The following is a 24,392-nucleotide window of genomic DNA, read 5'->3' on the forward strand; positions in this document are numbered from 1 at the left end:
CAGTAATTCAGGCAAAAGCAGCCCCAACTAAGTATTGAGTGCTGTACATGCTCATACTTTTCATGTTCATACTTTTCAGTTGGCCAAGATTTCTAAAAATCCTTTCTTTGTATTGGTCTTAAGTAATATTCTAATTTTCTGAGATACTGAATTTGTGATTTTCCTCAGTTGTCAGTTATAATCATCAAAATTAAAAAAAAAAAACATTTGAAATATATCAGTCTGTGTGTAATGAATGAATATAATATACAAGTTTCACTTTTTGAATGGAATTAGTGAAATAAATCAACTTTTTGATGATATTCTAATTATATAACCAGCACCTGTATACAAGAAAAAAATCATTGACCTCCTGAAGGTTCAGTTTAAAGCTAAGGGAGCAGCAGATGTTTCTCTGATGGCTGAGTAGAAGTGAGCTTGAGCTGCTGGAGTGTGAAATATAGAAAGAGTAGAAGGAAAGAGTGAGAAATGAAAATACTGAAGATGTTCTGTAGGACTGAAGTTACTGATCCACATAATATAGACTACAACATCATCTCATGGACCATTTATCTCATCTGTCTGCCCAATTCCAATGAGAATAATGCTGAGATTGTTTGCTAAATAAATAATTATATTATGATTATAAACATAGCCTAACTCACAATGATATGTTAGAGTCTACAAAGCATAATAGACAAATTGACCAGTAAAGTCATGACCATGAATAGAATAGCCAAAATATGAAGTCATGAAATCAAAATTGACAATTTGTTTTTGTTATGGAATATTGCAGTATTTATTAATGATTTATACATGCAGATTATTGTGGGTTTTTTTTTTTAAATTCATGTTCCCTCGTAATCTTTAATAAAAAATAACCATCTCTTTGCTGATGATGTGTCTGCTGGTGTGAGGGCGGGACAAACTGTCACTCACATGAAATCAACCAATAGCAAACCGCAACCATCCAATCAATTCCTTTTGGACAAAATCAAGTCCTGCCTTACATTTATTCTTGTTTGAGAAGCCGTTTCACTTGTATGTCACAGTGGAGATGCGAAGACTATTGCAACTTCCGTTTCATGCCAACTGAAAATAGCAAATTTCAATGCAAATCTGTATACATCAATAGTTTTTACTCAAGTAATTTCTCAGAGTAAGTTTATTCTTTAAAGAGTTGATGAATTTATGTCTAAGTCTTGGCTCCAAAAAAAGCTACTGAACATTTCAATCGTTGTTGCACAGGAAAAATTATAGATTTTATTAAACACATGGTGTAAGGAAGGTTTTCACAATAGTGCCTGCAATTTTACAGACTTTCAGTCAACCACTGCTTACATTTTTTACTATTTTCCACACTTCTGAATAATAGTGAAGTCCCTAAAACTACGCATTCACTTAAATATTAAACATAACATTTGAGCTTTTATTTGTCTGGACATGCACATTCTCTCAACCAACTTTATATATATTTTAGGATGCTTTTCACATCTCCAGTATATTAGACACCTGTTGTTGTCTGCTATTCTTCATCATACAGTAAATAAAAAATGTCTTTTGAAAAGAAAGTCACATATTCATCATTCATTTCACACCACAAATTCAGTCTGTTCTGCAGTACTGTGTCTTTAAGTGATTTCTGAAGGTAAGTCGGAAGGCAGCAGGGGTGCACGAGACAGCCGCGCGCACCCGCACCCGATGTGGACACTCCAAAAATGTGTTAAGAATCACAAAAGGTGGATCTTTTACACTGGAAGATAAACGCAACAGCTGTTCATCAGTCGTAAGGTGAGCATCATCCCGTTTATCTGTCGCTTGCATACAGCAGACTGTTACCACTGTGATGGTTTTCGTTAGAGACACAATACAAAGAGGGTTTTGCGAAATGAACCGGCGAGAAGTGAAGAGGCCCCGCGAGCGTCTAGCCGCATACATCTCAAGGCGAACTTTAGCTTTCCTTCTTCCCTTTCTGTACTACATTTGAGGGGGGCTGTTTTATTAAAGGTACACTTTTAACTCAGGACCCCCGAACTTCCACCTAACAGACCCTCTTTTGACACTAAACGAGTGAAAACATGACCGGAGCTACCGTGGCCGGCAGGCGGAAGACGCTCGTTCCTCTACGGTGTCTGTTAGCTCCGCTCCCCGGTCTCTGGTGCAGGCAGAGCCGCGAGATGGGCGCAGGGACAGCCCGGTGCGGTGAGACGGAGCTCTGAGGGCGGGTTGCAAAACCCCAAAAAACACCACAAGCTTCTCCCACTGAAGTACAAAAAAGATACATTGTCTCTATTTGGAGGGAGTTTCATTGTAACATCATAGTGGAAGGAGTTATTTGTCATAACTTAGGGGAGTTTATTGTCTCTGGAGATGAAGCATTTGAAGGCGGCGGAGGGGCCTCGGCCATTGCGCTGCTCGGTATCGTTACATGTAGCCGATGCACTTATACAATTAGGAATAGGAATCGTAATGAATATTGACATTGTGAATCCTCTTAACTATTCTAGTTCATAATCAGTTCTATTAGTGGTTCTTTATAGGCTACTTTCAACATATACATATGAAATAAGTAATGTTATTGTGTTTCATTCCCCTCATCAGCAAATGTATCAAAGCAGAAATACATGTTTACACAGAAATTATGATTTGTTATAAATGAAATAATTCCACTAATTGGTTTTAACTATAAAAATAAATATAAAACACATGTATAATTTTCCTTAAAGCATTTTCACTCAAATACCACTGAATAACAGCTTTTGTAAACATTATGAACAACTGTGTTGAATGTGTTCAATTTTATAATTTACAGAACATGAGATTTATGGTATTTAATCGGCCTATATTGTTTTTGTATAGTCAATAACGTTCTTCCTTAAATTATGATAATGATGATAGTAAATTTTTGAAAGTGAAGCCGGCAAAGTGAAGTTGTGATTTATGAGCCTTTTGCAAATCTTAGAAACATTTTTAGAAATACTCTCTTAGGTGTTTATTTTTTTGCCTGTGTAATTGCAATACAATACCTGTAAGCTTGGCAGGGCCTTAACCACTATTATCATTGAATTGTGATTTACCAGCCTACACATGGCATAAACACTGGGCTAAATATTGTATTAGCATTAGATTTTCTTATACCACATGACTGTATATTTAATGTAATTACAAAAATTACAGGATTATATGGTTAGTTGCATTTTATTATTTGCATTTAGCATTGTTTTACCTCCAGGGTTCATATGAAGTTTGGAAAAATATGGTAATTTCCAGGTCTGGATAATTATGGGGGAAAAATGTCTTTACCATAAGTGAGTCATTTTGAACTTCACTAAAGAAATGTGTTTGTGGCACTCAAACCAGCAACTGATAAAGGAACAAACGATCATCTAAACCGGACTGTACTTTGCTGTTTGATGATGGTGCAACATCAAACCACGATTACAGTATCAAACTGATGTGTCAGATATGCAGGTTATAAAGCTTTTTAGGTTTAAAGGTTTCTTCTCATTATAAGCTCATGTTATCACTTGGAGACAACCAATGAAAAAAGAACAGAGATAATAAAATATTTATAGATGACTGTATTATATACAAACTGTAATGCTGAATGTGAACGATTTATGTTAAATGTGATATGAAAAATCTACAAGGTTTGGAAATTTGAGTCTGGAAAAGTATGCTGTAACATCTGTTTGCTTTAATGTCAGTAACTCTTATATAGGCTAGTTTTCAGTAAAATAATTTATACAGTTTTCCAATGTTTATCTGCTACAAATTAAAGTGGTAACATCCCTAATCTATGTAAATTAATGTCGGTTGCTATTGCAAAGAGTGTTGCTGTTACAACCTAGCTGAGTTGTAACAGTTGGTAGGGTGGGTTGTAACATTAATAAAAAAATTAAAAAAATTTGTACATGCATATATTTTGTTAATCAGATGTACATGTTCAAAATGACTTGTATACAAACCCTAATCAACCCCTTTCCCCAAATCCACCCTGTTTCAATTTAACAGGGTTCGTACAAGGTGCTTGAATTTGACTTTTTTTTTTAAATTTAAGTCCTGGAAAACCCTTGAAAACAGCCACATATATGAAAAGGTACTTGAAAAGTGCTTTCATTATTGAGAGAAAATATATATGAAATTAGTGCTTATTTTTTTTAGATAAAACACAAATACAATCTTTTTTTTACACAAAATATAACACTGATATAGGTAGCGCCATTATGAGCATGATATTGCTTATCAAGTATAAGAAACAGCTTTCATTCTACATGTTAATAATATATTAATGGAGAAAAAATCAGTTTGAATAAGGAAAGCGATATCTTTTTCATGGTATCCTTTCAATGGTTAAGGGGATTTCCCATGACTGGTACAGCACTTGTCAATGGAAGCGTCAGATAAGATTCAGCTTTACCTCTTGTCAGTTGCACCTTATTAGGTGTTGTTCAAAATTAAAATAATTTCCTTGTTTACAACCTAAGCATTTTTAACGAATGTCTACTAACTCTATCTTAAAGTCAGTCCCTTGCCGCCACCTACTGGCGTGACTATGTAACCTGCACTGAAGTTGTTGATAAATCCCCATCTTTAAAGGGTTAGTTCACCCAAAATTAATGTAATTTATTACTCACCCTCATGTCATTCTACAGCCGTAAGACCTTCGTTCATCTTCCGAACACAAATTAAGATGTTGATGAAATCCGATGGCTCAGTGAGTCCTCTATTGAGAGCGAAGCCATTCAAACTCAAGGTCCATAAAGGTACTAAAAACATATTTGAAACAGTTCATAAGAGTTCAGTGGTTCTATCTTAATATTATAAAGCAACAGGAATACTTTTTGTGCACCAAAAAAAACTAAATAAAGACTTTTCAACAATATCTATATGGGCCGATTTCAAAACACTGCTTTAGAGCTTTACGAATCAAATAAGTGAATCGCAGCGCTAAAGTCACGTGATTTCAGCAGTTTAGCCGTTTGATAGGAGATCCGAATCACTAATTCGAAACAAAAGATTCATAAAGCTCAGAAGCTTCATGAAGCAGTGTTTTGAAATCGGCCCATATAGTCTTTTTGTTTTTTTGCCACAAAAAAGTATTCTTGTCGCTTTATAATATTAAGATATAACCACTGAACTCACATGAACTGTTTCAAATATTTTTTAGTAACTTTATGGATCTTGAGAGTTTCAATGGCTTTGCTTACAATAGAGGCCTCACTGAGCCATTGGATTTTAATCTGTTCTGTATGTACCCTGGTTTAAGCCTTTTAATTAAAAAGGTAAAATCAAAAATGTATTTTAAAATTCCAGGCAAGTTTGTTCACGTGAGGGTTTTCATAGGCCAATGTGAATAAATCTAGTCCGCGTTTAATCATTGTAGTCCACAAGACTCATAGAAGTCATCAAATATATGACATTGTATGGTTTATGTGTGTTTTTCAAGCCATCTCTGGGTATTTTTTATAACAATAAATTATATGAATAATGCGGTGCTAATCGACATAGCCTTTATTTATTACAGTATTTTATGCCTTATTCAGTGGTAATTTTTTTTCACGTTATAAATCTATGATTATTTAATGCACAAGTGTTTGTAGTACATAAACCAATCATAAAATTGTCATAAGGAAAATATAAGAAATAAAATTGTAAAATACAAAATAGTGTTTATTGTTCAGCAGTGTATTTGATTTCTTAGCCAATTAAAAGAGATATAAAAACTCTGGTATTACACTTGACGTTTCTGTCCCCCTCACTTCTGAAATGATGGCTAAGGCCCTGCCTCTAACTAATTTCTAAGTAGGTAAAAGTGACAATTTTATAACTCTCTGGTCCCTCCTATGGTTAATATTTTTGAAAAATTAAACCTTGTAAGTTTAAATGTGATATTTTGCACTCTACTTACATTGTCATGTTATGTTTTAGAAGTAAATAATGTTGTTGAAATTAAGAATTCTGTGTCTTCTATTTTAGAATGTAATGATCACCGGTGGAGATTCCCCATGCACCTACATCCCTTCCATTCCGACCTTCTAGAATGTTTCTGAAGACGGTTCCTCCGGTGGTGGCTATTCACTCAGAATGGAGGTCCAGTAAAAGCTGCAGCCTGCCTCTCTTTTTCAATGACAGTGCGTCCGACAGCGACCTTGCCTCTGTTAGCGGCACCCCCTTCCCACAGAAGATCCAGATGATTATAGAGAGCCTACACAGCACCCAGTCTTCGGACATGAGTGAAAACGTGCAGACCGAAAAGGCTGCTCATTCCAGCCACGAAGCTGGCTACAAGGGTCAAATGCGATGTATGGACACGTTGGCGAGATCCCGGGGAGCAGGGGCAGACACTAAGCTACAGACCGCCAGGGCTGATACTGGCGATGATTCAGACAGTGACGATTCTGTGGACAGGGGCATTGAGGAAGCTATTCAAGAGTATTTGAAGGAGAGGGTGGACCACAAGCGCAAAGGGGATCTGGTGACAAGTTCGCCCCCAGCTCCCAAACTTCAGCGGAGAGAACCAACTGCCCCAGATGCTGCTAAACCACACACACATTCCAGTAGTGCCAAGGTGTTAACCGCTAGCAATCATATCCAGAGAGCCTTGAGTGGGACGCTGGCCTTAAAGAAGAAAGTCATAAAGAAGAAGCTAAGCAAAGAAAATCCCTTTAAGAAAGCAGACTCGAGTAAAGCTTTGCCTGTAAAAAGTCTTCCTCTTCCCAGAACTAAGAAAGGATCTTCCTCGTCTTCTGAGATAGACAGATCTCCACCTCGTCTGGTCATTAAAGAGGAAGAGGAATGTCTCGATTCAAGCAGCGATGATGGAATCGAAGAGGAGATTCAGAGATTCCAGCAGGAGAAAAGAGAAAAACAGGAAAGTGACAAAGATGCCCTGATATCCTCACGACAAAGGGAGGACTCTGATTCAAGCAGTGATGAAGGTATTGAGGAAGCCATCCGACGCTTCCAGGAAGACAAACACAAGCAGAAGAAAAAGAAAAGTCCTCTCAAACCTGCCCAACTGCTGCCTGCGCAACGTAACAAACCATCCATCATTTCTTCCGAGCGCATAAGCACTCAGCCACTCAAAGCGCTGTCAAAGAAGAACAACAAGAAGAAATTGGCAACCAAGAAGGGTAATCACCCAACACCACTGGCCGTAAGCCACTGTTTGAACAAGTGTACATCCCAGGGCTCTAAAGTTAAAGGGTTTACACCCCCCCCTTCAAACCCAAAACAAACCCACACAGAACATCAGATCCACTCCAGCCTGAAGGTCAACACTGCTGAGCTGATGTGTGCAGAAGCCATTCTAGACATCTCCAAGACTGTCATGCCTGAGGTGTTTGAGTCCAACTTGAGCATTGCTAACAGAAATTTGCTGCAGGCTCCACCATTCCCCACTGTTGCACCATCTGAAAATAAAAGTGATGAGAGCTCCGTTGACAGTGAGGATGGAATTGAACAGGAGATAAGGAAATTTTTAGAGAATAAAGCAAAAATGAACAAAGAGCTTCCGATAACAGCGGGTGCACCTCCACCAGCTTCAGGAGATCCAACAGCAAGCAAGGAGCCAAAGAAGAAGACGAAGGAAACACAGCCGAATAAAGCAGTTAGGCTCTCCCTGTCAAAAAAACGCAAGATTAAAGAGGAACAAAGCAAACTTGACAGAGATGGTGACTTCGTATTGAATGTTAAAGAGGAGCCTCCAGGGACACCTCTGATTCATAGTGACACCACCAGACCAGACCTTTCTACCACTCCCACTGTGACATCACATTCAAGCAGTCTAACCACCATAAGAAACAGCAAACAGAAGCAGAACTCTCCACCTTGCAAGGGTTCGGATGTTAGTGTACCCAAAGACAAAGGTTCCACTTATAGTACATCCAGCCCAAAGACTGTGACTGGCTCTGAGAGAAATGACAGCAGTGACAAAAGCAGCTCCCTGGACAGTGATGAGGACCTAGATGCTGCAATTAAAGACTTGCTTAAGACTAAGAAAAAGGTCAAAAAGAAAGTGAGGGACATGAAGGCAAGGAAAAATGCCAGACCTTCAGAGGCATCGTCTTTGGATGTCACGAAAAAACAGAAACCTTCCACAGACCAGAAGAGTATCCCACCTGCCAAGCTTGTTAAGTCTGGCATCTTGAAAGGTGGCAAAGAAACACTGAACGTTCAGGCTAAAAACGACAAGGGTTCTAAAAGCAAAGCTGTTAAAGGCAAATCAGAAGTCCAGAACATCAAACAATCTAAAAGCCCTGCACAAACCGACAAGACGACTGGGAATGGTGGGGTTCCCAAGGCCACAGATGGGGACATCCCTTCTTCCAGTCCACACGCAGAAGACCATGACAGTTCTGTTGACAGCGATGATAGCATTGAGCAAGAGATCAGGAGATTTCTAGCTGAAAGGGCCAAGGTGTCAGTGCCTCTCGCCACGAACATCAAACAGGAAGAGGCCGTGAACTCATCTGCAGAGTTTGAAGTTAAACCAGAAATTCAAAAGATTCTTATTGAAACTCCAGTTACTGCTTCAACGTCAACCTCTGATGGACTCTGCAAAAGTCAAACGTGGGAGGAATCCTTAGCCACACCCACAATACCCATGGATGCACCTGCAGAACTCAACAAGGGACCAGTCCTGACACCAGGCAGCTCTTGCATTATGGGTTTCAGGAGGACCGAAAGTCAAAAATTTGAGATCTCGACCCCAAGAGATCCAAAGAACGGCAGCTCCCAGACAGGAAAGGACACTCCGACAAGTCATGCCATCAAAACCAACTCCTTCACAACACCCTCTGTGATGTCAGAAACGCCACGTTCATCAGGTCATCAACACCAAAACTTGTTCCTGTTGACACCCGTTAACAGCAGTATGAGCGACGTCAAGGAACCTTCCTCTGCAGACTGTAATGACCTTCCCATCAGCCGCCAGAGTAGATCAGCCACCAGGATACCTTTAAGGGATGTCATTAGCTCTCTTTGTCCCTCCCCTCTTTCGAAACCTCAGATTATTTCCCCTGCAGATAACCCTGCCGTCATCACTGGTGACCTCCCGACTTCGGCACCCCCTGGGGGCAGGACAGAGGGACTTTACTTGCATAACCGCCTGAAAAGGGACAGACACCTCTCCGATAGACCACACTTATCCCCCACCACCTCACATCCATGCCAGCCCTACCTGGGCGATAGCGTAACCCAGGTGCAACGGGACCAGGCTGCTTTCCCATCACTCTCAGCAAAGACAAACCTTGCTGAGTCAACCAAGCTGAGTCGACTGAATCCAGTGCAAGTTTAGGAGAAAAACAAAGGGAGGGAGAAGTTGTTAGCAAGGAAGAGAAAGAGCAGGATGATGAGGAAGAGAAATGTGTTGATGAGACAGATGTAGAGTCAGATGAGGAAAGGAAAGATCAGAAGACAAAAGACAGGAGGAAGCAGCCCACTAATCAGTGAGTACTTACTTGTTGTCTCCAAACACACACACACATATCAGTTGAGGGAACATGATCGCCAAAAGCCCAGTACCTATCCATGCTGTTGTTCCATCTAAGATACGAAAGACTTCTTCATCAAATTGTTGCTGTCTTTAATTACAATGATTAATGAGTGTTTTGGTCATTGGTTTGGGTGGAATTATGGATCTAAATTCTGATCCACAGGTATTTTGCAAGTTTCCCAACCATACAGCCGAAATTTTCCTTCGGCTTTAAGTGTTAGTTGTGTTTTATTTTAGCATTAGCCTGATGGACTGCAGCATCTCATCCTGCATTTCAACATTTCTGTCTTTTTGTACTGTATTATTTAGGTTTCAAGGGACGTCACATAGGAATGTTTGAGTGTACCACATCCTTTTTTGTATGTTTGTACATTTATAAATATATTTAAAAGCAGACATGATGTCATAAAGAGAGATTAAACTTTGTTTTTATTGTTTTTGTTATATTTTCTCTGCAGCAGCTGCGGCGATTCTCAATGAATCCTGCTTTACAAACTTTGCTTTATACATGTTGTTTTAAAATTGTGACTATGAAAAGTAATTGCGATGAAAAAACAAAGGTTTATGAAAAGACGATAATATCATTGGTGAGTTTACATGTTTAAGAATTCAACAGGTTCAAATATTCACCCATCCATAGATAAATAAATTTTTCGCCCCAACAAAACAATATACATATTGCTAAAGGTTAAATAAAACCATGCAAATTGCATCTTCCAGTACAAAACTGTAAAAAGGACTGCAGAATGTAGAGGCCAAAAGAATGAAACCGTTTTAGTGTGCATCAATGCATATTCATTTTCAATGGTTCTCAACATTTTTTGTAAATCTTTTGATATTTTTGAGTAATTTAGCCTCCATCCACAATAGAATGATATCATTTTGACTCTTGACCTCTGAGAGGGAAGTCTGAGTCACCTCTCGGTAACATTAAAATGTTTCCTGAGGGTTTTATATGTGGAAATTCTCAGTGCAACAGTGAAGGACTAAAATAGGCCTCATTTGTGAAACATGAGCAAAATGAATTTCTGTTAAAATAGTCCATAAAGCCCTTCTTGTATAAATTGTTCCATTCAGTTCAATGTGACAATCTATGCAAGAATAGTCTTAAAATTTACAGATAAATTTGTTCTGCTTGTGTTTCTTAATGAGCCCCTTTGAGTTTACATACAATATGTATATAGAATGTGTATGAAAAACAGCCATTTACTTGGTATGAAAATTTTACAGAAAAATGGCAGTAGCAATTATTGTATCCTTGCCCTTTGAATTAATACCTTGCCCTCAACAAATGCATTTTTTCCAGATGTGCCCTTTTAACATTTTTTTTTGTATTTAGTTAGGAATTCTTTATATTCTTTTGTCATAACTAGGTTATTTTTGTACCACTGAACTTACAGCATTCAGAGATTTATATCACACTGCAAATTACAAGGAGGAAACTCTGTGTTTCAATATTCAGTCATCTTTCTCTTTTCGCATACTTGTCCAAACACAATTATCAAGTCTCACCTCCCTCTATCCACACATTTCTTAGTTCCTGTTTCTGTTGCTTATTATATGTAGGTGTTTTCCTATGTGAAAAGAATGTTATTTATTTTTGTTTATAGAAGAGAAGAAAGTAAAGACTCATGCTGACTATGCTGGGCATTGCCAGTTTTCATAAATATTTTGCAAAAAAAAAAAAAAAAATTTTGGTCCCCTGCTCTGCACAGAGAAAAGAAACTCAAACTGTATCTCTGAAGATGTATAATAAAAACTGACTTTGAGACACAAGGCTGTATGGTTCTTAACTGGGTGCGTGTGCAAACATGCATGAACGTGTGAGTGTTCATGTACATGTTTATAAGCAGTATCTTATGTAGCTTCCTCTGTTTTATCTTAAAGGGATCCTATAATGCCCCTTTTTCTAGATGTAATATAAGTCTCTGGTGTCCCCAGAATGTGTCTTTGGAGTTTCAGCTCAAAATACCCCACAGATCATTTATTATAGCTTGTCAAATTTGCCCCTATTTGGGTGTGAGCAAAAACACGCTGTTTTTATGTGTCCCTTTAAATGCAAATGAGCTGCTGCTCCTGGCCCGTTTTCCAGAAGAGGGCGGAGCTTTAACAGCTCACGCTTCAGTAGCTCAACAACAAAGCTGGAGAATCTTAACGCAGCCAAAATGACGATTGTCAACACTCTTTTACAACAACTCTTCCTCTTCTCTAAGGAGCCTTTCACATATCACGTTTTTTGCGCATGCAAATTCATTATTTCAAATGTAGGTGCGCGGCAAGCGTGCTCATAATAGAAGTGTGTGAACGGCCCCTAAAGCAGCCCAACATGGTCTCCTCCCCCTTTTTGCGTGTTGTCGGGGGCAGGATTTATGTAAATTGTCGGGTTAGTGATGTCACTAACCCAGGAAGAAGCTCATTGTAGTCCCTACCAGCCGTTTGTTGTAGTCCTTAAACAGAATTCTTTAAAAGAAAATATCTCCCTTTGCATTGAACTTTGAGCGTCGTAACTTTGCAGATGTTGTTTATGGACAAACAGCAACATTGAAATCAGGAAAAAAGTGAAATCATAATCAACCACCCCTTTAATATAAAGTAGCTTCCTTTCATACAGATGTCTAAGTAAACTAAAGCTAATGCCAGTCTATGTGCATGCTTTTGAATATTTTGTCAAAAACAACTACAGTTTCCTTGCAGTTTAACAACAAACTATATTTGCGTCATGTGTAACTGACTGATGAATATACTATATATATATATATATATATATATATATTTCTGTCCTGCTGAATGTTCATGTTTTTACTCTAGAGTAATTAAACACTCATCAAGACACAAAAAGGAATGGGCTGTCAATTTTTCCTCAAAAGAAGATTGGAGGATTTCTTAAGCATGTAATGTAATACATAACTAATTTTATTCTTTGTCAAAGAAATGTTTGTTGCATTATTGTGTCCACATGCTGTGTTGGTTGAACTTGATGCATGATATTTCAGACCAATATAATAATGTTTTTTTATATATATATTTTAATAGTCGCTTTCTGTACAGTTTGCATGTATTCTATTGTAAATTTTGATGTTTTGTTTTTACTTGAACGTATAATTCTAGATTCATTGCTTTATCTAAACTGAAATGCTAAAGTAAATTCAGAGTGAACACACATACAGATGTGTTTGAAAAATGCATAAATGTATATTATAACTCTAAATTGAACAGTGTTTATAAAAAGAACGTTTTGTATTTATAGTATTAGTATAAGCAATCAAGTTAGTTATTGGCGTTTGTAGATGACAAATGCAGAGACTGCGTATGTATGTGTAAATATGTTTCTTCTGTGTGCTCCAGGTCTCTGTCCACCTCTATAGATCCAGGGTTCTTACTAAGTCCATATATTGCCCTGGACACGGAAGAGAGGAGTCTGAAATTCAAAACCAGACGCCTCCATATTCAAAAGCAGCTAGAGGTACATACAAAGATTATTAAATATATTAAAAATTCATGCATTTACTTGCACATACACTAATGTAACAGGTTTGATACACTCAGTACATTTAAGAGAATATATGTGATGGTTGCGGTTTTGATTATGTGCACATAAGCTAAATGGTTTTAAAAGTCTGTCTATGTGTGTGTGGGTCCTGGTAAACCCTACATTATGGGGACAAAATGTCCCCACAAAGATGATAATATCAGGCAAAACAGGTTTTTATGTGTTTTGCACATGTTTCTGTGATGGGTAGGTTTATGGGATGAGTTAGGCCATAGAAAATATCATTAACCTGATATAAAATTAATGGAAATCCATTCAATGTCCTCACTAATATAGTGAAACAAGTGTGTTTGTGTGTGTGTGTGTGTGTGTGTGTTGTAGGGCAGCAAAACAGTCAAACGAATGCTGCAGTTTGTGATCAGTGTGCCCAGGTAAATACACCTGTCTCCACTACACAGATGGAAGTATTGCTCACTAAATTGCACATATAACAACATCTGATGGCTCACATGATAAATAGATACATTGATGGAAGTTGTTTTTGTGTAAAGAACTGTGATTAAGTGATCATACAAAAATTATTTAGATGATTTCTGGTTGTTGCGCATTAGTGGAACTTGTCCATGATGTTTTGTTTTATTACAGATAAACTGAAGCCACTGGAAAATATAATGAAATGGAGGTTCTCATGTTCAACAAAATATTGTAATATGAACTATGTTATTTAAATGTAACAAATAATATTTAAAATGTAACTGTAAGTTCTGGTTTTATATTTGTTTTTACTTTTTTGTTTTATACATCAGTTCCATTATTTAAATTGTTCGTTGCAATCAAATTGACACTGGTTCCTTGAATAAAGTTTTTGTTCATTTCAAATCACGGGGCCATTGTGGCACTTGTAGTTCATGTGGTGTTTAATGCAAACGGTTTTTATCAGACCAAAGCTCTGTATGGAACATCACTACCCACAATCCTCTGCGCTTTTCCTCAAGCTCAGTGGGCGGAGCTCTAGCGGAAACATGGCAGCGGGCGTCTTAACTAGAGGTGAAATAAAACGTGTTTTTATGTAACGTTAATGCACTTTCAGTGCGTTTTATTATGTAAACAATATTAAAATATGAATAGTTATCACCAACATAATTACTTTGTAATCTTGCTTGTGGTTTGCAGTGACACAATACCTTACGCGTGAAACTATCGAGTTTCTGAACACTGAGCAGACTTTGGTTGTATATATCACATGTAATAAATGAATGTTATATGATGGTTTTCAGTAACGCAGGTTCTCCGGGGCCCTCGGTTGGTCTCTGCTGTGTTCTCGTGTCACGGACAGACATTCAGCTCCGCAGCAGCTGCAGTCAAATCAACGCCAGCAGCGAGAGACACCGGTGATTATGATTATTATTATGATTATGATATGCATACAGAACACCTGAAACATCTGTGTATAGTATATAACAGGGCTTTTCAAACTGGGGGCCACAACGGAGTGTTTGGAGAGTTTATTGATATAAATTATTAGACATAAAACATATAGTATAAATAATACAATTTGTTAAGTAATATTACATAAAAATAAACATAAATATAACATTCAATTTTAGGATGGTTGTTCCTTTGTGTTAGGATAATCATATTTGGGGGCCTGTGGAATCTAAAGATTGAAAACCCTTGGTATATAATATTTTGCATGGTTTGCTTATCCACAATGACACTGTGGTTAATACAGATAAGATGTACTTGGGTAAAGTTGGTTTTATATTCGCACATTCGGACTTCTGATAAATTCAAACTTTTCAATAAATGTGCAATAAATTAATGTTTGCGAATTTTAAGCAGCGACATGATATTGACAACCAACGATTGTCAACTTACAACATTTTTCACAGTCGATCAAAATAGGCAAGTATTGTTTTAATGGCATATTTACTTGTGAGTGTTCACTGAATGTCCAATGTAGTGTGATTAACAAGGCTATTGAATACGGATGTCCGAATGTGCGAATATAAAACCAACTTTACCCAAGTATAAGATGTTTCATAAAGAAGCAGCTTGCATATAGAATTATTTTTTCTTTAGCTAGATAATTTGATGTATACACTTTAATGTAAATATGTACCTGATATGTACGTTTTTTTCTGTAAAGCTGTGAAAAATATATTTAAAAGCGCTATACAAAAAAAAACTTGACTCATACAATGAGAGTGTGAGATATATTTATTCATAACTAATATGCAGTCTTGCATATGCAGCTGCTACAGAGAAAATCCAGAACTTCCCACTTACTCAACCAGACTATTTCCGCTTGTCTGAGCTCTTCACCATGAAGGACCTGTTTGAGGCCCGTGTTCATCTTGGACATAAGAAAGGCTGCCGACATAGGTGGGTAATTGACATGACATTTTCAAGTAGTGTCTTGCAGTATGACAAGATGTTTCTTATATGGAATATTTGTATTTATATTTTTTATCTGATAGTGTGTATATATATATATATATATATATATATATATATATATATATATATATATATACACACACATATATATAGACACATATGTGTATAGGTGTTTATATATATATATATATATATATATATATATATATATATATATATATATATATATATATATATGTATAACACCTATAACACCTATACACATATGTGTCTATATATATATGTGTGTGTGTATATATATATATATATATATATATATATATATATATATATATATATATATATATATATATATATATATATATATATATAATTTTGTCAGATAGATACCTTAACCAAGTTTAGTGTTTTGTTAGTGTCCTTCATATTTAAAATATTTTAAAATTAAAATGCTAAACTTTAAGGTTAAGGTATTTATCTGACAAAATTATTATATATCACACACGTGTATATTTATACAGTATTGTTTTTAATTACCCTATAAGTTTGATTAACCCATCAAAGTATGAGGAAAATATTTTACTTTTTCTTTTTTTTTTAAAATGTTAAATATGAAGGAAGACCAAAACACTAAACTTGATTAAGGTATTTATCTGACAAAATTATTTGCCAAAAAAAAAACTACAGCAAACTACAGCTATAGGTTTTATTTTAATATGCAAAAACTTCTAAATTACTATGCAAGAAAAACAAAAATCTCACAGAAAAAAAGCATACATTGACTACAACATAATCAGTTGTTAATATTTTGTTGCTTCTCTTGTTTTTGCATGTGTTCATTTCTTTGCACAATGTGCTTTAAAAAAAATTTAATAATTTGAATAAAAGGTGAAGATGTCAGTTTTCCTAGGCTGGACATCACTGATAGCCTCTACTGTATTTAACACACACACTTAAAGACAGAAATATGTATCAATACAACTTTTACTAAAAGCCTTTCTTCCGCCAGAAAAAATAGTTCCTGACCATGAACAGCAACAGAAGTTACATTATTATGCCATTAGGTGGAGACAAAGACTGTCTTTATGAGTGTGTCAGTCAGTAGTGAAGACTTTTACATTGAAAAGATTGAATTGTTGTGAACACGGATCAAATGCTTTGACTAGCGCTGTCAGTCACGGGAAAACCCCTTAACTGTTAAAAGGACAAGATATTGCAGTGGAAATTTAAACAGATTTTTTATTATGAACATAGTGCTGACCTGAAGGAAAATGTTAAATCTGAATGCAGGTAATAAACTCGCTCAATCGATCTCTTTCTCACATTACTCTTCTACATAATACTAAGAGTGGTTGTTAAGTGTGTTGTGTAGTGATACACAGAACCGTTGGGTGAAGCGGTCGTAGCCGTGTTTTATCGTGAATAAAGCAGCTATTGACCAATCAGAATCAAGGACAGGAACTAACCATTTTATTAATAATTGTTAACATACATATATATGTCACAAAATCTGAACTTTATTTCAGAGATCACTAGGGTGTTTCTCTGTTTGTTTCTCTCTAGGCTGATGGAACCGTATCTGTTTGGCTCTCGTCTGGATGTTGACATCATGGACCTCGAACAGACAGCAGAACACCTCCAGCGGGCGCTGAACTTCACGGCTCATGTGGCGTACCGCAGTGGCATCATCCTGTTCGTCAGCCGCAGGCGGCAGTTCGGTCACCTGGTGGAGACGACGGCGAAGGAGTGCGGCGAATACGCTCACACGCGCTACTGGAAGGGAGGACTGCTCACCAACGCCCCTATCCAGTACAGCCCCGGCGTGCGACTTCCAGACCTCATCGTGTTCTTCTCCACGCTCAATAACGTTTTCCAGCAGCACGTCGGGATCCGGGATGCAGCCAAAATGAATATTCCCACGGTTGGGATTGTGGACTCTAATTGTAACCCCAGCCTCATCACCTACCCAGTGCCAGGCAACGATGACACTCCTGTTGCGATGGAAATGTACTGCCGGCTATTCAAAATGACAGTTAACAGGGCAAAGGACAAGAGGAGACAGATGGAGCTTCTCAAGGGGATTTCATCCTCCGTATGAGGGAAGGTCGATGAGCTTCAACATCTCTAATCAGAGAGTCTGTCCACATTTAGAAAGTTCAGTGGAATTATATGAGTCCAAGAAGTAACTGCAGTTCAAATTCAGACATCTTCAATACATAAAAAAATAACCTTCCCAGAACTGAAGACGTCCAACAACTTCATTTGCCAGTGTAAAATCCAGTGGCTTCAAACTGAATATTTATTGGTTTTGTTTTGATTTCCATTGCTTACTTGTTATGAACCCAATAAAGTTTCACAAATCCATAGTGTGATGTTTATCGTCCATTTTTATTTATAAAAATAAATGTCAGTTTGCAAATTAGTTTCAGAGGGTCGAGTTTTGGAAAGTAATTAACTAATTAACTTCTTCAGTGTCACATGATCCTTCAGAAATCATTCTAATATGCTGATTTGCTGCTCGAGAAACATTCATTATCAATCTTGAAAACCGCTTAATATATATGTGTGGAAAACAATAGGATGTTTTTATTCAGTATTCTTTGATGAATAGAATTAAAAAGTTCAAAAGAGCAGCATTTATTTGAAAAATAAATATTTTGTAACATGTCTTTACTGTCACATTTAATCAATTGAATGCATCTTTGATGAATAAAAATATTAATTTCTTTAATACTAAACACTAAGACCCCAAACTTTTATGAATTTTAATCTAAAATATTAAACAAATGTGTAAAAAATGACCGCGTCTGACTGTTTCTATAGGTTAAAATTAACTAATTAGTTTAAACTATAGAAACAGACACGCATCCTATAGAGACGCGCACGAGCAGCGCGTATTTTTTTCGGCGTGCATGTTAACCAACGGATGCATTCACACATGCAGAAGGAGCAGCGCGTATAAGCGTCGAGCAGGAGCGTAGCGTGAGCAGCAGTGAAGCGGGGGTTTCGGCGCCGAGTCTATTTTTGCTGCGCTGCTGACGCTCAATTAAAGTGAAAGCACACTTTTGATGGACAAAATAAATAAAATTTCACACACAAAGTGTTCAAAATGCACAGAATACGCATTGTCTAATGCGTTTTAACAAGAATTTGAGTAGGACAGAAAAGAAAATTAAGAACCAAAAATAATTATAGAAGACTTACCCATATAAACTTGTTTTTAATTATTCAGTTTGGGTTAAAGTATGGTGTATTATAAAAAACTAAAGTAAACCAGCCAGAAAATATGATATATAAACACTATTTTAGTTATTACACAGATATATAGGCTGCAGCATACCCAAATCAAATGTGCTGGCTTTTTTCGCAGAGTTTGCAAACAGTCTTGTAAACGTGCACGCGGCAGATGATGTAAAAAACAAAGTTTACCTCATTCGTGTGCAGCAACGGATAACACAAGGCTTTTATTTATTTATTTTTATTTTTTACATTTATATGAGAATGTTGTTACACCTCCCCATGTTAACAAACTTTCAAGACTCTCGAGTTTATAAATGACCAACTTATAAAAAACAAATTTATAGCTGTCTTTGTAAAGAAATGCTCATTTGCAGCTTCGAGCCGCTGCTGTGACGCTTTACAAACGCTTGCAGTGTGAATAGAGTGCCTCAGGGATGAAGCATTTTTGTAGGCAAAACCCGGAAGCGAGTTAGCATTTTAGGACTTCCGTTTCCAACGCCGTAAAGTCTATGGGTTTTTTGAATGGGTTTTTGCTAAATCGTCTGAAATAAGGTCTGTGGTTAACAAAGCCTCTAAATACTTTCACGTTTTGATCTATGACATAAAACACACCAGTTATAACCCACTTGTGATTTTTTAAACTTTTACTGTGTCTTAAAATCGGCGGTTGCTAACAAATTGCTAAAAGGGACTACTTCCTTTGGCGGGGACTTTAGACGTCATCCTTAAAAGCGGGACATTTGGACAGCATTTCTCATGAAAAAGTGGAAAAGTATTCATAAAAGCACAGATCATAATCAGCGAGCATGTTTATAAATGAAGTTGTTTTCTAAATACAGTTTGAGGAAGCTTGGTGGTGGTGACGTTGATCTGCGACCATGGTGTGCTGTAGTCCGTTTATAGCCTACTGTTAGCTTTTTATATCTGACCACTTTATTTAGGCTTCAAAATCTATAAATGTTGTGTTAACTCGTAAAGATTATCTTGATAGACAAAATGTGTAACCCTTTGTTAAACACAGAGCTTATTTTCTGCGATTTTCCAGAAGTCTATGGGAAAAATGCATAGGCTTTCAATCGAGGGAACCCATGCGCCGCTAAGTTCCTAGTTGGCCTACAAAAACACGTCATCCCTGGGGTACTCTATACTCGCGCGTCTCTGCAGCTGCAGTGAAGGTGTAGTTGCGCTCACGCTTGCAGTGTGAAACAGGCGTTAGACTGCACATGCATATTAGCTTGATACATCCTGAAAAATAGTTTTTTTTGTCATGATTTGAGCATTTAGAAACAAAATTTATGAGACAGTTGTTGTCAGATTTCATTTGTGATTTTAAATATGAAATTTAATCGAAAGCTTGGCAAACAGCTTTGGAGAATTTGATGTTTCTTCATTCAAGCTGCACTTGTATGTCCGAGAGGCATCAAAGATGGCCGCCGAGTGAAATGACTTGTCTTAAAGGGACTTTGGTTTTAGTTTCTTGACACTCATTAGCTAAATGTAAGTTTATTGCCACTCATTAGCTAAATATCTAAATTTTAAAATATTTTAAAACAAAATATTACTGTTTTTTGTCATATATAATATTTGTAATATGTAAATCTGCAATAGAGTCAAACACTGCTATGTAGCCTATTTATTATTTTTTTTTTTTTTTTGCTTTATCGTTGTAGCGATCGCAATGGAAAGCGCGTGATGATGAGGTACTGTTGCTATGGTTATCTTCATAATGCGAACGCGAGATCGCTAGTGACCTTTTGGCAACACGTAAAAATGCCTGTTCTGACTTGTAATCTTAACTTTATCATTACTGAAATGTTTGAAAAATATACATAAGTGTTTTTTTTTAAATACCGTTCAATAAGACCCTCGACCTTTTGCTTGACCTATTTGGGAAGGAACTGACTTGACTCTGGATTTCACTCTGCAAATCCGTCTTTTATGGCCCAGCAGGTTGCCGTAGTTCTTCCACTATATCTTTAGCCACTCCTCTTGACTCACTGGATTATTCTTTTTTCCGCAATGAAGGTGAGAACAACATCCACATATTGCATGATAAATATATCCTGATATTACAAAGCAAATTACTTTGCTCACTCGATTTATATTAGACGTTATAAGCATTTTATTTATTATTATATTGTATAAGATCTTGACTACATTAGATCTTGTGCATTAGAATACTTAGTAATGGTAATGAGCGTGGCGTCGTAAAACCATGTATGCAATAACATTTACTATGCATTAATCGCAGTTAATATGGTCTAATGTTACATATGCAATGTTTACAGACATAATAACGCAATAATTGTTCCTCTTGCTTAAAACTGGCTTAAACCGCCCACGTGTTGCATGCAAATACGCCAACCTGTAGTAGAACACGAAAACGTTGCTCTACAGTGCAAAATCCTGAATTAGGCTCTTAAAAACTTTAAAAGTAACCGTGCTGTCATGTTTTATTGCTGTGGGTTATTTTTATTCTCGGACACACCGCAGCAGTGCCTTTTGAGGCGACGCAGCGTGGCTTTCAGTAGCGTGCTCGTGTCAGTAGGGGGCGTGAGCGCTCTGCTCAAGACACGTGGTTTCGATTCAAAGTGACACTCGCTGCTGTCAATCACAATCCAAAGTACTGTAACCACACTGTTATAATTTATGTTTCAACTCCACTACAGACCCTGAATGAAGGTCTTTTTCTTCCTGTTTGGAAACCACCATGATTTTCCACCATCAGGTAAAGATTTACTGTCAACAATATGTTTAACTGGGTCTCTGTTAAAGGACATCCTAATTGTGTTGCACCCTGGATACATTGAATTGAACTTTACTAGCCTACTTCTGCTCAAATTAAATTAGAGAAGAAAAAAAAAGTAAGTGAATAATATTATGTTATCATTACTAAATCATTTAAAACATACATAGGTTTTAAATTTTCACACATTTGTTTTCAATGAATATTTTGGATTAAAATTCATAAAGGTTTGGGGTCTTAGTGTTTAGTATTAAATAAATGAATATTTTTATTCATCGAGGATGCATTAAATTGATCAAAGGTGACAGTAAAGACACATACATGTTACAAAAGATTTATTTTTCAAATAAATGCTGCTCTTTTGAACTTTTTAATTCTATTCATCAAAGAATCCTGAATAAAAATGCATCATGTTTTCCACATATATATTAAGCAGTTTTTTAACATTGATAATGAATGTTTCTCGAGCAGCAAATCATCATATTAGAATGATTTCTGAAGGATCATGTGACATTGAAAACAGGAGTATTGATGCTGAAAATTCAGCTGTACATTCAAATAGAAAAGTGATTTTAATTTGTAATAATATTTCACAATTTTTGTTTTTACTGTATTTTTGATCAAATAAATGCAGCATTGGTGAGCAAAAAAGACTTTTCAAAAATATTAAAAAATATTACTGACCTCAAACTTTTGAACGATACTGTAAGTATTCTATCTATAGCATTTTAATCTCTTTTTTATTATTAAAAGTACAATTATTTTACATAATATCTTAACTAATATAATATACATATAATGTGCATAATAATTATATACAAATCACAGAAAAAAAGATGTTTAGGAGTCTAGTCCGTCAGTGTGTGTTGTCTTGTGTAGTGTGTGTAGTTGTGTTCTCTGGGTTTTGCCCCTTGAGACGTAACTCTGGCTGTGATGTCACTGTTGTGCCAAGAGTGGGCAGAAAGAAACTGGCTTGTGATCGACCCCGCTGTCCTGCATGGTGGACCAGGGGCTTGGAACGAGGCCGGATAACCCAACCCAGACCTCTGTGTGTGTGTGTGTGTGTGTGTGTTATAGCCCATTTCAGTCTGTTAAACCTTTTCCAAATACCCCATTAATTCTCCTAAACTGTCTTTGTATTTGAATATTCTAGATTCTAACTATGTGCTTCGTGAACTCAAGACAGACACAAGAAATGGAGCTGCGCTTCACATGGGTGGTGGCTTAAAGTGCCCCTATTATGCTGTTTTGTATATTACCTTTCATATAGTGTGTAATATAGATGTAAAAGGTCTGCAAAGTTTCAAATATTGAAGTTAATGTCTACCAAAAGAAAGATATAGATATAGATATAGCAATAGGCATTTCGTTCTGACATGTGCTGTAAATGGTAGACCAATCGCAACAAACCGGGCCATTTGACCAATCAGAGCAGAGCAGACCAATCCTTTTAAAATAGCATAATGGGGGCACTTTAACACAGTACAACCCTGAACAGAGGTCAAAGGTCGACTCTGCAGCAAGCTGGACTAGTAAGTTTTCCTCCAGTAAACACACACATACACCGTTTTTATTGCTCCTCGAGGCGTTGCAGCACAGCTGAGCGTGCCGTGTCTGTGTCATGAGGCAGCGTACAGCAGAAGGGTGCTATAATCTGCACTTTGTACCCATAATTCAACGGTGCAAAGAATGAGTGACAGCCCTTACAATCCAGCACAAGTCCATGTTCAGGGATGATTTGAATCCTGTAAGGTTTTAATCTTTAATCTTTATTTTGCTTTAATGATTTCAGAAACATGACAAACCATATGGAACGAGTCAGCTGACTGCAATATTTACATCTGCTACATGTCACATACTGTATCTGACTCAACTGAGGTTGTTGATCTCCACCTTCTCTTTGGGCTAGGATAACCAGATCCGATGTTGACCATCTGAACAAGATCACATGACCATCACCCATGACATAATTCATTCAGATTTTTTAATGAGCCATAAACTGTACAATTGTTTCACTCACATCAATAATCCAATGTCAATTTACTTATTTGCTTATATTGAAAGCTGTCATAACAGAGATAATTATCAGAAAATAGACCTTTAGACTGATACCACTGTTTCATGGTTTGTTTGGGTTTTTTTTTTCTTCCCATAATTGTTCATGAAAAAGTAAAAGTTTTGGGGTAAGCAAGTGTTTTTTTTGTTGTTTTTTTTTGGGTTTTTTTGACAGAAAATAAGTTTTATTCAGCAAGGATGCATTAAATTGACTGATGTGAGAAAGGCATTATTATAATATTATTAATATTATTATTTTAATAAACCTTGCACAAAAATATGAAGCAACTGATTTCAACATTGATAATATAAAATGTTTCTTGAGCAAAAATCTGCATATCATAATGATTTCTGAAGGATCATGTCACACTGAAGACTGGAGTGATGCTGAAAATTCAGCTTCGAATCAGGAAAAAAGGTCATTTTAAATTACAGTTATAAACATTTGAAATTTCACAATATTCTTGTTTTTACTGTTGTTATTATTATTAAATAATTGCAGCCTTGGTGAGCAAAAGAGACTTCTTTCAAAAACATTTTAAAAATCTCACCAAACCCAAACTTTTGAACAGTAGCATATGTTCACATTAAACATGATATGCTATAATTACACTCATAATTAAAGTAAATATGCTATAATTCAGTATATCCATCTAGTCAAATTATTGCATATTTTATGGAACTAATAAAACAAGTTGGATGTGATAATTCTTTTACCATAAAAATATTCAAATAAATAACAGCTTGTTTGAGGTTTGGTTCAAGTTTTCAATCTTTTTCTCTCCAGTTTTGGTCCTGTTAGTAACATGTCCTTTTAAAGGTGAGGTGGGTTTGGGAGGCCTCCCTGCACTAATATATGCTGATTCCTTGTTTCTTACTAAAGGTCGGGTAAAAGGATACGTGCTGTTGTGTTTGACCTCCCACCAATTGCTGTACTTTGTGTGCCTGTGCTTCACTTCAAAAAACACAAAAAAATTATTTAA

At 36.5% G+C, this 24,392-nt stretch overlaps 2 protein-coding genes, 1 long non-coding RNA gene and 2 other non-coding genes across 7 annotated transcripts; all 5 read left to right on the forward strand.

The window, feature by feature from the left end:
* Positions 1 to 1,635: 1,635 nt before the first annotated feature.
* ppp1r26 (protein phosphatase 1, regulatory subunit 26) lies at positions 1,636 to 9,915 on the forward strand. Its single transcript, XM_048165423.1, is given in 3 exon segments — positions 1,636 to 1,770; positions 5,959 to 9,238; positions 9,241 to 9,915. Coding segments are annotated over 2 exon segments (3,411 nt in total). The 5' UTR covers positions 1,636 to 1,770; positions 5,959 to 6,022; the 3' UTR covers positions 9,436 to 9,915.
* A 3,589-nt stretch (positions 9,916 to 13,504) lies between these two features.
* mrps2 (mitochondrial ribosomal protein S2) lies at positions 13,505 to 17,734 on the forward strand. 2 transcript variants are annotated; one of them, XM_048165425.1, is made up of 5 exons: positions 13,505 to 13,673; positions 13,909 to 14,015; positions 14,246 to 14,359; positions 15,224 to 15,353; positions 16,932 to 17,734. In XM_048165425.1, exons 1-5 carry the CDS (start codon positions 13,645 to 13,647, stop codon positions 17,464 to 17,466), a joined length of 915 nt encoding a protein of 304 aa, XP_048021382.1. In that variant the 5' UTR covers positions 13,505 to 13,644; the 3' UTR covers positions 17,467 to 17,734. The 2 variants fall into 2 exon arrangements, with proteins under 2 accessions (XP_048021382.1, XP_048021381.1); XM_048165424.1 differs by lacking the exon at positions 13,505 to 13,673 and having other exon boundaries at positions 13,703 to 14,015.
* A 2,559-nt stretch (positions 17,735 to 20,293) lies between these two features.
* On the forward strand, positions 20,294 to 23,570 carry LOC125252707. 2 transcript variants are annotated; one of them, XR_007181263.1, is made up of 5 exons: positions 20,294 to 20,308; positions 20,559 to 20,633; positions 21,278 to 21,336; positions 22,508 to 22,886; positions 23,147 to 23,570. It is a non-coding gene; the product is annotated as an uncharacterized LOC125252707 (long non-coding RNA). The 2 variants fall into 2 exon arrangements; XR_007181262.1 differs by lacking the exon at positions 20,294 to 20,308 and having other exon boundaries at positions 20,345 to 20,633.
* LOC125253650 lies at positions 22,258 to 22,387 on the forward strand. The gene has a single exon (XR_007181512.1). It is a non-coding gene; the product is annotated as a small nucleolar RNA SNORA17 (small nucleolar RNA).
* LOC125253648 lies at positions 22,927 to 23,064 on the forward strand. Its single transcript, XR_007181511.1, has one exon. It is a non-coding gene; the product is annotated as a small nucleolar RNA SNORA17 (small nucleolar RNA).
* Positions 23,571 to 24,392: the final 822 nt, after the last annotated feature.

The sequence above is a fragment of the Megalobrama amblycephala genome, linkage group LG18 (genome assembly GCF_018812025.1).
Source record: "Megalobrama amblycephala isolate DHTTF-2021 linkage group LG18, ASM1881202v1, whole genome shotgun sequence".
In the NCBI taxonomy this organism is placed as follows: Eukaryota; Metazoa; Chordata; class Actinopteri; order Cypriniformes; family Xenocyprididae; genus Megalobrama; species Megalobrama amblycephala.

Bases quoted from the DNA above. Each gene is read 5' to 3' on its own strand.
- mrps2 (XM_048165424.1), top strand. From the start codon at position 13,877: ATGTGGTGTTTAATGCAAACGGTTTTTATCAGACCAAAGCTCTGTATG. The intron at 14,360-15,223 runs GTGATTATGATT...TTGCATATGCAG, and splicing joins GCCAGCAGCGAGAGACACCG to CTGCTACAGAGAAAATCCAG. The intron at 15,354-16,931 runs GTGGGTAATTGA...GTTTCTCTCTAG, and splicing joins AAGAAAGGCTGCCGACATAG to GCTGATGGAACCGTATCTGT.